The sequence below is a fragment of the Vitis vinifera genome, chromosome 3 (genome assembly GCF_030704535.1).
Source record: "Vitis vinifera cultivar Pinot Noir 40024 chromosome 3, ASM3070453v1".
Classification (NCBI taxonomy): domain Eukaryota; kingdom Viridiplantae; phylum Streptophyta; class Magnoliopsida; order Vitales; family Vitaceae; genus Vitis; species Vitis vinifera.
The window spans coordinates 15,555,180-15,570,527 of NC_081807.1; the positions used below are offsets into that span (position 1 = coordinate 15,555,180).

At 31.9% G+C, this 15,348-nt stretch overlaps 1 protein-coding gene across 1 annotated transcript; it reads left to right on the plus strand.

Moving 5' to 3' along the window:
* Positions 1-988: 988 nt before the first annotated feature.
* Positions 989-1,549, plus strand: LOC109122167 (uncharacterized). Its single transcript, XM_019218551.1, has one exon. The coding sequence runs from the start codon at positions 989-991 to the stop codon at positions 1,547-1,549; it is 561 nt and encodes a 186-aa protein (XP_019074096.1).
* Positions 1,550-15,348: the final 13,799 nt, after the last annotated feature.

The window sequence follows — 15,348 nt, forward strand, 5'->3', positions numbered from 1 at the left end:
CACAATTATTCTCAAATGCACTTTTACTTGATGGAAAGAAGTAGCTTGAGAGAAAACACGTGTAGAAGAGTTGGGAAGAAAAAAAACTAAAAACAAAAAACAAAAACAAAACCGAAAACGAAAAACAAAACAAAAAATGGATTGAAGCTGGTTTAGCGAACCTGAGCAGTCCTGCGCATTTGCTGAAGAGTGAGCATTTGCTGGACATTGAGTATTGTTGGTCCATTTTGATAAATGGCCTCGCCTTGGTTTGCAAGATTGACTTGGGGTAGAATTGGAACCATCGGGGGCGCAAGGTGGTTTGGAGGATTGACTTGGGCGAAGACTTGTGCAGGAACCCCTGGTGGCACAGGGTGGTGGTTCGAATGATTGACGTAGGCCAAGACTTCTGCAGGAACCACTGGTGGCACAGGGTGGTTCGAAGGATTAACATGGGGCTAGACTTCTGCAGTAATCACTGGTGGCACAGTAACAGAAAAGATAATGCTTAGCCACTAAGTGATAATGTCCATCTGTTGTAAACGTTTATTAGTTATAATGTTTATCCTTTTAGTTAAACTAGGAGTAGGAATGTTTATCCTTTTAGTTAAACTGAGAGTAGGAGTCTTTATGTAAATATCCACCTCTCTTTCTATGTAAGTCGTACGTGTTTCACATTCTGGATAATAAGAAAATTTTAGCCTTTATTCTACAACTTTTGTCATTGTATCAGAGCCAGATACCTGAAGAAAATATATCATGGCAGAAAAATCTTCGATTCACACAAAGATGATAGAACCATCTTCACCTCTTTACCTACATCCATCTGATAATCCAGGGGCTACCATCACGACATGTGTGTTCAATGGTGAAAATTATGATATGTGGGAGAAGGCTGTTAGAAATGCATTGAGAGCAAAAAAACAAGCTTGGGATCATTGATGGGACAGTAAACAAACCAAAAGGAGAAAATGGAAACGAATTGAATGCATGGGAAGCATGTAACTCGATGGTTATATCATGGATGTTTAATGTGATCGACAAGAGTTTACATTCGAGTGTAGCCTATGCGCAGACTGCAAAAGACATGTGGGAGGATCTCAAAGAAAGATATGCTGTTGGAAATGCTCCGAGGGTTCATCAACTTAGAAGTGAAATCGTGAACTTGAAACAAGAAGGAATGACAGTTGCTGCATATTATGCCAAAATAAAAGGCATGTGGGATGAATTAAATCAATACATCGAGATACCTGAGTGTACTTGTGGAGCAGCTCAAGCAATAATGAAAAGTAGAGAAGATGAGAAGGCACATCAGTTTCTCATGGGTCTAGATGAAACTACATTCGGGACTATGAGATCGTCTATCTTAGCCCTTGATCCCTTACCTACTTTGGGAAAAATATATGCGATGGTTACACAAGAAGAACACCATCGTAGCATGGCCAGAGGAGCTGATCGTGCTGAAATAACAGTTTTTACAGCAAAGACAGAGAAACATGAGGGACAAACAAATAAAAGTGGGAGTTGTACATATTGCGGAAAGACGGGACATGATGTTGCAGATTGCTAAAAAGATATCCCGACTGGTGGCTAACACGCCAGATGGGATGAGGAAGGGGATGTGGATGTGGCTACAACAGTTATGCTGGAAGAGGAGCAACTTCAGGACGCGTTCATTATGCAAATGCAGTTGCTGAAGCAGATACGCAAGAAAAAGGACAGTGCATTGGACATGATGTGGAACGTAGTATGATCCCAAGACTGAATGATGACAACTTCTAAAAACTCATGGCTCTACTCAGAAATGGAAGCAGTAATGCAGAAAAACTGACTGATAAGAATAAAATTATGGAAGAATGGATATTGGATAATGGTGCATCCATGCATATGACAGGAAGGAGAGATTTGTTCGATTGGCTACGTAAAAGGGAGATAGCATGTGTGGGACTGCCTGATGGAACAAAAACCATAGGAAATGAAATGGGATATGTGAAGCTCTCTAAAGATTGATGCTTAAAAGATGTTCTATACGTCCCTACCTTGAAATGAAATTTAATCTCTATAGGCCAATTATTAAAAGAAAAAGATTATCTAGTCACATTTACTAATTCGTTTTGTGTGATACAGGACCGTAATTCGAGGAATCCGATTGGAGTGGGTAAGCTAAGGAATGGAGTGTACTACTACAAGCCATTACAAGAAAAGAAGGTGAACGCAGTGAAAGTAGAAGAAAAGTATGAATTATGGCACAAGAGGTTAGGGCATCCTTCAAGTTGTGTTTTAGCTTCCATTCATAGTTTAGGAAATAATGTGATGAAGAGAATTGAGGACTATGTTTGTGATTCATGTTGTCATGGAAAACAAGTACGAAATTCTTTTCAGTTGAGTAATAAAAGAGCATCTGAAATTTTTAATCTCATACATGTAGATATATGGGGTCCATATCGAATTCCCACTACTTCAGGGGCACATTATTTTCTTACCATTGTAGATGATCATAGTAGAGGGGTGTGGATATATCTCATGAAAGAAAAGAGCGAAACCAAAGATATTTTACAAAATTTTTGTTTTATGACCAAAACGCAATTTGATAAACCGATTAAATGCATCAGAAGTGATAATGGATTAGAATTTTGCTCAGGACAAATGATGAGTTTCTATAAGAGAGAAGGAATATTAAGGGAGAGCAGCCTGGTAAACACCCCGCAACAAAATGGGAGAGTGGAGAGAAAACACCAACACATTAAATATTGCTAGGACATTGCGATTTCAAGCTTGTCTACTAATAGATTTTTGAGGAGAATGTGTTTTAACAGCAGCATACTTGATAAATCGAACCCCAACACCTATATTAGATGGAAAGACGCCTTATGAAATATTATTTGGTGAGAAACCGAATTATGAGCACTTGAGAGTCTTTGGTAGTTTGTGTTATGCCCATAAAAAGTCACATAGTAATGATAAGTTTAATGCTAGAAGCCGGCGATGTGTATTTTTAGGTTATCCCTATGGAAAGAAATGATGGAAACTTCACGATCTAGAAACTAAAGAACAGTTTGAGAGTAGGGATGTAATATTCCATGAAACAATTTTTCCTTTTTGTCAAAGCAGCAAGGGAGATAAGGAACAAAAATTCCAAAACAATGGGAACATAGAATCTTACATTGAAGATGATAATGTCATAGTAAAGAAAACATGTGAAAGAGAGAGTGAGAAAAATAGTGAAAGGAAGAAAGGGGAAGAAAATATGAAGACATGAGAGGATCAAAGCCAGGGGAAGATGCTTGGTAGGGGACATAGACAACACAAAGAACCGAGACATCTCCAAGATTATATATGTTATTCGGCTAAAAGCTTAAGTACACTTTGTTCCAAGGCAAGCTCAATCCAAAAGGTACCCTCAAGTGAGCCTTATCCTATTGCGAATTATGTGACTTATACAAAATTTTATGTTGGCCATCGAGCTTTTCTTGCAGCAATAAATATTGAAAAGGAACCAAGAACTTACAAAGAAGCGATTACAGATAACAGATGGAGAGAAGCCATGGCAAAGGAAATTGAAGCATTGGAGGCTAATCAGACATGGAAAGTAGTTGACCCACCGCCAGAAAAGAAAGCAATAGGATGCAAGTGGATATACAAAATAAAATACAACACAAATGGATCAATCGAGTGGTACAAAGCGAGGTTAGTGGCGCAGGGATTTACACAGATTGAAGGAATAAACTATCAAGAGGCGTTTGCTCCAGTGGCAAAAATGACAAGTGTAAGGTGCTTTCTAGCTGTTGTAGTGGTGAAAAGCCGGGAATTACACCAAATGGACGTAAACAACGCATTTCTACACGGAGACCTTGAAGAAGAAGTGTATATGAAGCTGCTAGAAGGGTTCAAGGCCACTGGAAAGAACAAAGTTTGCAAGTTACAAAAATTGTTGTATGGATTGAAATAGGCATCGAGACAATGGTTTGCGAAACTCACGACAGCTTTGAAAGAATATGGTTTTCAATAATCATTGGCTGATTATTCACTCTTTACTTATCGACGTGGAAACATAGTGATGAACCTATTGGTATATGTGGATGATTTAATATTGGCTGAGAATGACAACAAAGTATGCGAAGCTTTCAAAAACTTTCTTGACATAAAATCTGGAATCAAGAATCTGGGACAACTGAAATACATTCTTGGAATCGAGGTGGCAAGAGGCAAGGATGGATTATTTTAATCACAACGAAAATATGTTTTAAACATTATACAGGAATGTGGGCTGTTAAGAGCGAGACTAGTGGAATTTCCAATGGAAGAAAACCACAAACTAGCACTTGCTAATGGGAGATTTCTAAATGGCCCAGGAATGTACAGGCGACTTGTGGGATGATTGATATACTTGACTATAACAAGGCCAGACCTAACGTATGCTTTTCATGTTTTGTCACAATTCATGCAAATCCCACGAGAAGAACACCTAGATGCAGCTTATAGAGTCATTCAATATCTGAAGAAAGGACCAGGTCAAGGAATAGTTTTGAAAGCAGAAAATGATCTTCAACTTTATTGTTATTCAGATTCGGAATGGGCAAGTTGTCCATTAACAAGACGATCAATTAGTGGATGTTGCGTTAAACTTGGGACATTACCAATTTCGTGGAGGTGCAAAAAGCAAGGAACTATATCAAGATCTTTAGCAGAAGCAGAGTACTGTTCCATGGCAATGGCAACAAGAGAGTTAACATGGCTAAAATCTCTTCTTACATCATTAGGAGTGCTTCATGATAAGCCAATGAAATTATATTGTGATAATAAAGCTGCTTTACACATTGCAACAAATCCCGTATTCCATGAGAGGACCAAACACATCGAAATATACTGTCATTTTGTTCGAGAGAAGGTGCAATCAGGTGAGATAGTGACAACATATCTTCCTTCAAAGCTGCAGGTAGTAGACATATTCACCAAAGCACTTGGAAGACAACAATTCCTTTTCTTATCAAGCAAGTTGGGCATTCGAGATCTTCATGCACCAACTTGAGGGGGAGTAACAGAAAAGATAATGCTTAGCCACTAAGTGATAATGTCCATCTGTTGTAAACGTTTATCAGTTATAATGTTTGTCCTTTTAGTTAAACTAAGAGTAGGAATGTTTATCATTTTAGTTAAACTGGGAGTAGGAGTCTTTATGTAAATATCCACCTCTCTTCCTATATAAGTCATGTGTGTTTCACATTCTGGATAATAAGAAATTTTCAGCCTCTATTGCACAACTTTTGTCACACAAGGTGGTGGTTCGAAGGATTGACATGGGCCCAGACTTCTGTAGGAACCATTGGTGGCCTAAGGGATTCATCTGTAGTTGGGAACTTTGGTTGTGGAGGATAATAATAAGGAAAAACCCCATTTCCTGACATTTGAAGCTAACCTTCAACTGCAGGCGACATGGGTGGATAGATACAAGCAGAGGGTAGTGTTCCATGTCCAACTACAGCTCTTAAAATGTTCATTTGTTCATTTGTATCAAAACACCCTTTTAGTATCGAAAATACCAAAAAATTAAAGTTCATTTGTTTTAATTTTCTCTTCATTCTACCGATATATGACTTTTAAAAAGTGCACTATCATTTCCAAACCCAATATTGCTTGATACTTCCATTTAACTTTTACTCTTTGAATCAAGTACTAAATGCTACCCATTCCTTATTTTCGTCACTCTATTGGCAAACATATCCCCATAAGTTTTGTCCCTTCCGATCTTGTTATTAAGTTTCAATAGTTGAGCAAACAATCCCCAAACCAAATTTTTATATTCATTTTAGGTCAAATAAAAAATTGAATTTCTTAGATATCATCAATCAAATGTTCATATTTTAAAATCTAATTACTTACAAATTTGAGTTGTTAGGTATTGAATTTCTTAGATATAGTCAACCAATTGTTTTGCATTCTAAGATCTAATTTATTTGAAGGATAAAATAGTATGTATTATCTAACAACTTAAATTTATAAGCAAATGGATTTTAAATAATGTTAGTATTTATTTTTATATTATTTTTAATTATTAAGATATTCTATTTTAAATATGAAACAACTATTTCCTCATCTTAAATTTTTATATTAATCTTAAGAGAGAGATAACATTAAATTTCTTAAATATCATTAACTAATTGTTTGTACTTTATGATCTATTTTCTCACAAATTTAAGTTGTTAGGCAATGACCTATTCATTTGGTGGATGAGATGGGATGTCTTACCTAATAACTTAAATTTATAAACAAGTAGTTTTTAAATAATATTTGTATTCATCTTTATATTATTTTAATTATTGGTTATCTTGAATTTTTATATTCATATTAGGTTAAGCATTGAATTTCTTAGATATTGCCAATCACTTATTTGCATTTTAAAATCCATTTCCTTATAAAATTGAGTTGGTAGGTAACGTCTTATTCATTTGGAGGACAAGATAGGAGGTATTACTTAAAGGATGTACCTAGGGTTCCAAAGTTCTTTTATGAGTAGGGAACAACCTCTAATTATTTCTTAAAGATCCCTGAAGAAATAAATGAACCATGGGTAATAATATAGAGGTCCTGGTAGCTCATGGATTGGATGTACAAAATTGTTTTAAGGATGTGCCAAATTTTATGAACTATGTACCAAATTTTGTAAATGATGTACCAATTTGTCTTTAGGATGTACATTGGGTTCCAATGTCCATTTTAGGGTGGGGAATAACATCTAATTCCTTCTCAAGGGTCCCCAAATGAATATATGAACCATGAAAATGAAAATAGGGGTCTTGGTTCCTCTAAGAATGGATATACCTAGGATCCCAAAGTTCTTTTTGAGGTGGGCAAAGACCTCCAATTACTTATCGAGGGTCCCAAATGAATATATACACCATGATAAGTATGTAGTGTTTCTGGTTCTCCTAAGCATTAATTTACCTTTTTTTTTTTTTTAAGTATGTACCTATTTTTTATGAAATTAATATAAAAGGTTAAATACAATTTTTATGAAAAATATACTTTATTTTATATTTTATTTTTATTAAAAATTAAAGATTTTAACAAAAAAAAACTTAGATCCACAATCAATTTAAAATCATAAGAAAAATTATAAAAGCACCATCACTTATTGTGATTTTGATATGATAAATTTAAAATAAAAGTTAAAAGAAAAATAATGTAAATAATAAAATAGTATTACAATGATATTTTTACTTTTACATGTGATAGAATTTACAAAATAAATAAATCTTTTGTTTAGTATTAATATAAAAAATCTTATATTATAAACTTCTAAATAATAAAATGGAAATTTTAAATTTAAACCTTAATTTATAAAATTTATTATTATAATTAATATTTAAAATCATTATTATTTGTGGGATAATATTTTCATTTTTGTCCATTATATATATATTTTTTTATTTAATTTTTTATATTAATTATTTATTATATATTATCATTTTAAGTTTAATATGTCAAAAAAATAATTAAAATCAATAAATATAGACAAATTAGAGAGTAAAAATAAATTAAAATTAAAGAAGTTTTATGAAAAAAATGCACAAGCATATTAAAAATAATATAAATGAAGAAAAGAAAAATAATAATAAAAACTATAATAGGTGACAATGGATTATGGTGGCAGGAGAGGAAAAAAAAAGAAAAAAATGGAAATGTGGAAAATGGTAAGAGAGATATATTGATGTGATAAAAATAATAAAAATAAATGACACATGTACTTGTTAACAGATGGTATTAAATTGGTGTGTACTTTGTCCTTTACTTTTAAGAGTAATTGTGGAATAAATTTGAAAACACTATTGGAGTGCATGAATAGACAATATTTTTTCCCATTTTACACTAAAATTAAAAAGAAAAAAATGAAAGTTTCAAAATCTCTTTTTTTTTTTTTTGATAAGTTTGAGAGTTTTTTTTCTTTTTTTTCTTCAGGGAATCTCACTCGCAATCAAGTTCAAAAGACCATCAAAGAAGTTTTTTATTTCATGTTCTCGTTGGAAGACTCTTAGAGATCTAATTAACAATCAAGTTCTTACGATCATAGTCCAAGTATGTGAAAATTTTATTCTTTTGAAGACTTCTTTTGTGTATTGTTATGAATTCTAAAAAACTCTAAATTTAATCAATAAAAAATGAAGTGATATGCTTGATAAAGATGATTTTATTGAAGTAACAGTAGATAAATTTAATATCAAACAAGATATAAAAATTTAGGTTATTTTAATGTGCTAAAGAGGTTCACCTTTTCAATAAGATTTCATTATTTTGAGTTTTATAACTGATGTCGTTATTTTGAGGAGAGGATTAAGTAAAAAAATCTTCCTGATAATGTCTATTATCAAAACAAATCATTTCCTTATCCGTTAATAAATGAATTTAATACAAATTCTGTTAACTACCATCTACGATATAAATAAAACCAAAAATTAAGATAAATAATAATTATATATAAAATTATAAGAAAATACAAAAATAAAAATAAAACTAAGTGATTAAATAGGATGATGGAAGATATTGATCTATATTTAAAAATTTATCATTTTCTTAATAATAATATATGAAAATAATGAAACTAAAATGATAAAATAAATGTGTAACTAAAAGTAAAAATAAAAAATGAAAGAAAAATATAACAAATTAGGAATAATAATGATCAAATACACAATTATAAGAAAATAGAAAACTAAAAATAACGCTGAATGATTAATTAGAATGATATATGAAAATAATGAAATTACAAAGATAAAATTAAATATATAATCGAAAAAGAGATTAAAGAACAAAGAATGAAGAATATGACATGATTGTATATATTTATTGCAATAAATAATGACACCTTATTTACAAATAGTAGTCTTACACAAGTGTCACCTCACTAATTTATCTTTGGATGGCTATAGAGATTTATTTAGACCTTGAGAACTTAGTTGGGAGACTAAGAATAGAAATATAATAATACTATATAAAAAGTCTCCTAAATATCTTAACACATGAATAGGAATGTTGTAGTGTCATATCAAAAAATAAAAAACCAAACAAAAAGAAAATCTATTTTACTCTTGCAATAATCTAATTTCTTTTTATATTCAATTTTTAATCTCATGCTCTTATTTACAAATGAAGTAGTGAATCTATTTGATGCATAGCCTTTTATTTTGAAATCCCTAATAACGCACTCATTCATGCCTAGAAAAGTAACAAAAACAAAACCCATGCGATAATGCTAGCTTTAACACTCATTATTGATACACTCTTGTAGTCTTGTTATCGCCTTTTCTTTATGTTCTTATAGTCATTTTTACAAGAAACTTTTTTTCTTCATAATTTAAATTATCTTTAATGTCTATTTTCTCATTTAAAATATGTATTTATTTATTTGTAACACTCACATTTTCTAACATATTAAGGTATGAATGTGTTATTTGGCGATGGGCACAAAGGAAAATGCATGTGGTAGCCATTGGTACATTTGTTCAAGAAAGTGGTCCCAACCACCTAGTAGCTATTGATGTTGCTTATATTGTTGATGCCATGATCGATTCTCTTTGTTGTACCAAAATACTTAAGCCTTGAACATAGCAACTCTGGCCAAGAAAAACCAAAAAAAGAATCACCACAGTTCTTGTAGTATTCTAGGTGTTGTGCTTAGGGATTGGTTTGTGGAATTTGTCAATACTCAGATAAATGAGTTATTTTTATTTTTATTTTAAAGTGAAAAATAATATGTGAATTAATTTTTTTATGAAATGAAACTAAGTAAAGGAAACTAAAACAATAATAAAGTGAATACTGATTTTTAATTCAATTGATTCAAATTTGAGGCCTTCCATAATCCAACTTTAGGTATAAAAATCAGAGGGAACAAGGGTTTCTTAGGTAGAGTGATCTTAGGGGTTGGTATCCTCGGTCGCTCGCGATCAACCTAAGCTCTATAACTCATAATTGTATCTAAAAACTAATTTTTTTTTCCTTTTTAAAATAGATTCCTAAAACTATCAAATGAATGAGATTGATTAACGATTCAAGGTTTGGCTTTTTAACCCTTGCTACTCCTTATAGCTTTGTTTTGGGGTAGATAATGATAGAGAAGACCAAGATAACTAATGATTAAGAGTTACCAAGAATCACTAATATTAGGTAATAACCTACCATATCATTCCCTAAAATAACTAGGAAGGATAGGATTGAAAATTCATAAATTGTAACCTAACTATTAATTAATCTCATTGTTACAATAATTTACCCAATGTCCCTATAAGTTTTCTAGCCCTTAGGTTTTCATGCTTCAAGCCCCAAGTTGGCTTGGGTAATGTCACATTCACAATCCATAATAGAGTAAAAATCCATAATTTGAATATAAAAAAACTATAAACAATGTATTCAACAAAGAAGAAAAGAAACAAACCACCGTCTTTTTCCACCACAAATGTAAACAACTCGGAAGACAACTCTTAAACCTTAGAATTAAGAGAATTTATATAGTAAATTCAATAACCTAACACATGGCATTGGCCACTTATTACAAAGAAAAGTCATAAACAAACTAAAAAAAACTCCAAAAATTATGAGTTCTAAATGAGTATGATGCATTTTGAATTGGATAAGGCAATTCGAATTGGTTTTGACGTGTTTCGGAGCTCAAAATCAATCAACAGTGGTTGAGTTGAAAATTTTGGTGAGTTCCAAATCAATTTCAAACTCATAGGTGAGGGAAAAAATATCCAATTTGAAATCAACAAGGTAAGTTTGAAATTCATAGTGAATTTTGAACTCACCCACTATCCATGCGTGTTCGAAATGTTTTCAAGTTCAAAATGCGTGCTTCTTGTTCGAAACAGGTAGGAGGATTGAGTCACTATTGATAAAGGTTAGTAGCAACAGGTATTCTCAATAAAAGCATCATGAAATCTATGGCTACAGTAATACCTTTAGTAAAATTTGACATATGCTCCTTGGAGCTAGTGTATGTCAAGTAATCACATAATAAGTGGGATTTGTAACTTAAGGATTTGAAATTTAATTTTGATAGATGATAGCACTACATTGTTAGATTAGGGATACCAGTTTATGGGGAGTTTGTATGTAATGGATAGTAGGTCATAGACTCGAACTTCGTCTCGTTGTTATTTACATAAGGTACTCAAGTGCAATTAATTTTCTTTAATGAAATGTTGAATCAACTTCAAAATTGGATTATGAGAGATCCAATACTCCTATGAGTCCTAGTGGTCCCCGCTCTAAGCTCATATACCATGATAATATGGTTTTTAAGGGATGGATTGGCTCTAAATTCATTCTTGTGCATAAGGGCATTTGGGTAATTACGAAGGTTGCATAGGGAATAATGAACAAAGTCTCTAGATTGGACTAATTGATTAATTAGATGACCTTATGTGGTTAATCAATTAATTAGGACCCTTTTTAGGTTAGATTAAGTAACTCGAGTCTTGATGGGCTCAAGTCACTTAAGTCTAGTGGGTAACCTTATAAATACCCTATAGGGTTTCCTAATGATTTTCAATTAGTTGTCTTCCACTTTCAAAGAGAACGAAAAAAAAAAAAAAAAAATCCAAAGTTTTCTCTCTTCCATTGCCCACACTTTGGAGTGCCAAGATCATGGTTTGAGTCATCGAGTGAAAGATCTTAGGTGTACGAGACCTCTAGATTTTTTAGGCATGTTCTTCATCAAATAGATTTTAATTTAGGAATATCCATATCACAAGTATAAGTTTCAAATCTCTAGATCTTTATTCTAAAATGGTTTTGAAGCCATTTTTTTTTCTGTTGCATTAGATTTAGAGATCCCTAGGGATAAATGCATGCCCCCTATGAGATCCATGACATGGGAATGAAGTAATTCAGGGTTCCCAACAATATTTACCTAAACATTAGGCATAGTTTTTTTTTTTTTTTTTTGTTAGTTTTGGATTTATGCATTTCATCAGCTTATATTTCCATAATGTTGGGAAGTTTCTTCTACTAAATGATCGTATGTTATTGTATATACTTACTTGCTATTCGCCTATTATAAATGATTCATGTATCCATTACCTGATATCTTGTATTGATTTTCCAAATATCTTCTTCACTTTAATTTCTTTACATTCTATACTTTCTATAATTTATAGAATATTTTGGTAGTAACCATCAGTTGCACTAAAAGCTGGTTGAGCCCACTAGTGGATCACCCAATTCAACCAATCAAGCATGTTTGCATTTTAACAATTACTTATTATGTCTGTACCTCCAATGGCTAGCATACTGGTGAACCAGCTAAGGTTAACCGGTTGAGGTAAACCATACCTAACAGCTACTTTGACTTTCTATCCCATATGTAAGACCTTATTTAAGCTTTTATTCTTAGGAGAGCTTTATGATTTTACCACTCCTCAATCCAAAGACTTTCAACACCTTGTTTAAGTGCATTGCCTTCATTCTTGCTTTTCAATTCTGTCATGTTCAACTTAAACTTGTGCTAGGATTTTGTGACATTAACTTTATTAAATTATTACATTTTGAGTCTATTCAAGAGTGAGAAATGTCTTGAGGAAAAGTGTAAGAAGGTGCCTTGGAATCAAGAATCTAAGTGTAAAGAATTAAGGCTTGGTTGAAGTATTAAAAGCTAGTTTAATCCTTAACTTAGAGTTTGAGAAAAGTAGACATAGGACAATATAGGGCATAACCACTATAAATCTTATATTTATGAATTTCTTGCCTTCTGTTTATTCACTTTATTATATATTTAGTTAGTCATTGTTGGTAATTATATTCATTTGCATCCATTTCACTAATGATGATAATCAAGAAGGCAAATTAGAATGAAATTCGTGTTTAATAAATAGTGAAATTGGATTCTTATTGTTCATTGTTTAGTGGTCGATCATATGAATTTTTTTTTAAATTTATTTATTTATAATTTTGTTTAATTTAATGCAATTGAAGGCTCTTTGAGCTGCTCAAGTGACAGTGATCAAGCAACAAAAGGTTTAGCAGATGCTTCAAATGATGCTCCAAGATCGAGCCAAAGGCAGGATATTCTTGAGGAAGCCAAAGTTGTTCCACTTGGGTTAGGGATGGGAGGTTTGAAATTTCTGGTTTTGTTTCTTGTAAGTGTACATGGGATTTGAAGTGCTTATATTTGAATTGCATGGAGGTAGCAAAGGAATTCACCAACCTTTCTTATGTCTTATTGATTATTATATGTTCATATTTTCTAATATACATAAAATTGTGTGATGAGTAGCTAAACAACACTTTTATTTGTTGAAGATCTCTTAAAAATAAGCTACCAAAATCACAAGGCAAGAATAATGATTTTGGAACTTCTAGTGTCCTAGTGGCGGTGGCATGCAGTAGGGGAAAATACTAGACCGCAACCAATTAAAGTGGTTGACTGACTAATATACCCATTATCCACATAAAGTGATAGTGGTTAGCGGTAGAGAAAAAATTCGACCGCTCCTCACTAGCGGTTGGTCGGCTAATATGCTCATTGTCCACATAAAATGGCAGTGGCTAGCAGTAGAGAAAAACATTCAAACGCTTCTCACATGTGGTTGTCTGGTCCTGATTGAATGTTGAAGTTTTAAAAAATGCATACCCTAATGAGAATCTCCATTTTTTTTGAATTTTTTTTTTTAAAACAAAAATCACGTTCATATGGCTTTCATATTGTATAAATAAGCTTGTTAAACTTAGGTGGTGTTTGTTTTTTTGGCTTTTTGCTGAAAACCATTTAGTTTTAGAATTTAGGTTGTTTGTTTTTTTACTTTTTCATGACTTATTATAAACTTTTTACTAAATAGAAAAAACCAAAATATGTGGCTTTTTCTAAATAGAAAAAATAACACAATGGTGTTTTTTTACTTTTTAATACTTAATAGAAATAAAATACTACAAAAACAAACAACCTAACATTTAATACTATTAAGTATTAAGTTTCTATTTAGAATTAAGTAAAAAAACAAACACCACCTTAGTTGTCAAGAAGTTGAGAATTTTTTTTTCATATTCTCTATATCCTCCCAAATCTCTACTTCCTTGAATTTTTTATAATTTTTTAGATATGGGTTGGATATTGTTTAAATTAATTAATTACACTTAGAGGATATGAAATTGAGACCCAAAAAAAATCAAAATCCAAAAATACTTAAAAACTAGTAAGGATACGAAAAATATGAGAAATCCTCACCTTCTTCGCACCCTTCCAAATCTCCACTTCTTTTAATTTTTATTTTTTTTTAAATTTGGACCTCATATAACTTCTCTATTGTTTTAATAGGTTAATTACACTTAGAGGGAGTGGAAATGATGTCTCACATTCTTCATATCCTTCCAAATCTCCACTTTGAATTTTTATAAAAAAAAATTGACCTCATATGGGTTGAATATTGTTTAAATAAGTTAATTACACCTAGGGGGTGTGGAATTGATGCACAAAAAAAATTGAAATCCAAAAATAATAAAAAATTAGCAAATGTACGAAGAATGTGAGGAATGCTCACATTATTTGTACCCTTCTAAATCTCCTCTTTTTTGAATTTTTTTTTTTTAAAAAATTGGTTCTCATATGACTTGTATATTGCTTAAATATATTAATTACACATAGAGGGTGTGGAATTGATGCCCAAAAATATTAACAAATTAGCAAGAATGTGATAAATCATCACATTCTTCGTATCCTCCCAAATCACTACTTTTTTATTTTTATTTTTTTACCTCACATGGTCTCTATATTGTTCAAATAGGTTAATTACACTTTAGGGTTGTGGAATTGATGCCTAAAAGAAATCAAAATCCAAAAATACTAAATAATTAGTAAGGATACAAAGAATGTCAGGAATCCTTGCATTCTTTATACCCCTCAAATCTCCACCTCTTTGAATTTTTTTTAAAAAAATTTAGACCTCATATGACTTGGATATTATTTAAATAGGTTAATTACACTTAAGGTTCCCAAATTCAAGCCCTAAAAATTCAAGGACAAAAAATACTATAAAAAGAAAAAGATCCAAAGAATTCGTGGATTCCTCACAGTAATTGGTTATTGTAAAGATCATATATTTTTGTGTTTGTATGGGATTATTTCCTCGGCATGTGATTGTTGCCTGGTTGGTAACCTGGAGGATGAGCTTTTTTGTATTTTTTTTATTCACCTAAACCCCACAACGGCCACCAAAACCCAATGATTATGTCTACTTTCCCTTCTTCCATCCAGCTTCAAGGGCATGAGTCTTGCTTCGATAAAGACACAAAAGGCAACGATCATAATTGGGATCATTGGTATAAGGTTGTTGAACCATCAACATTCAACAAAACTAGAAGATTTTCAAGCTTCATTCGACA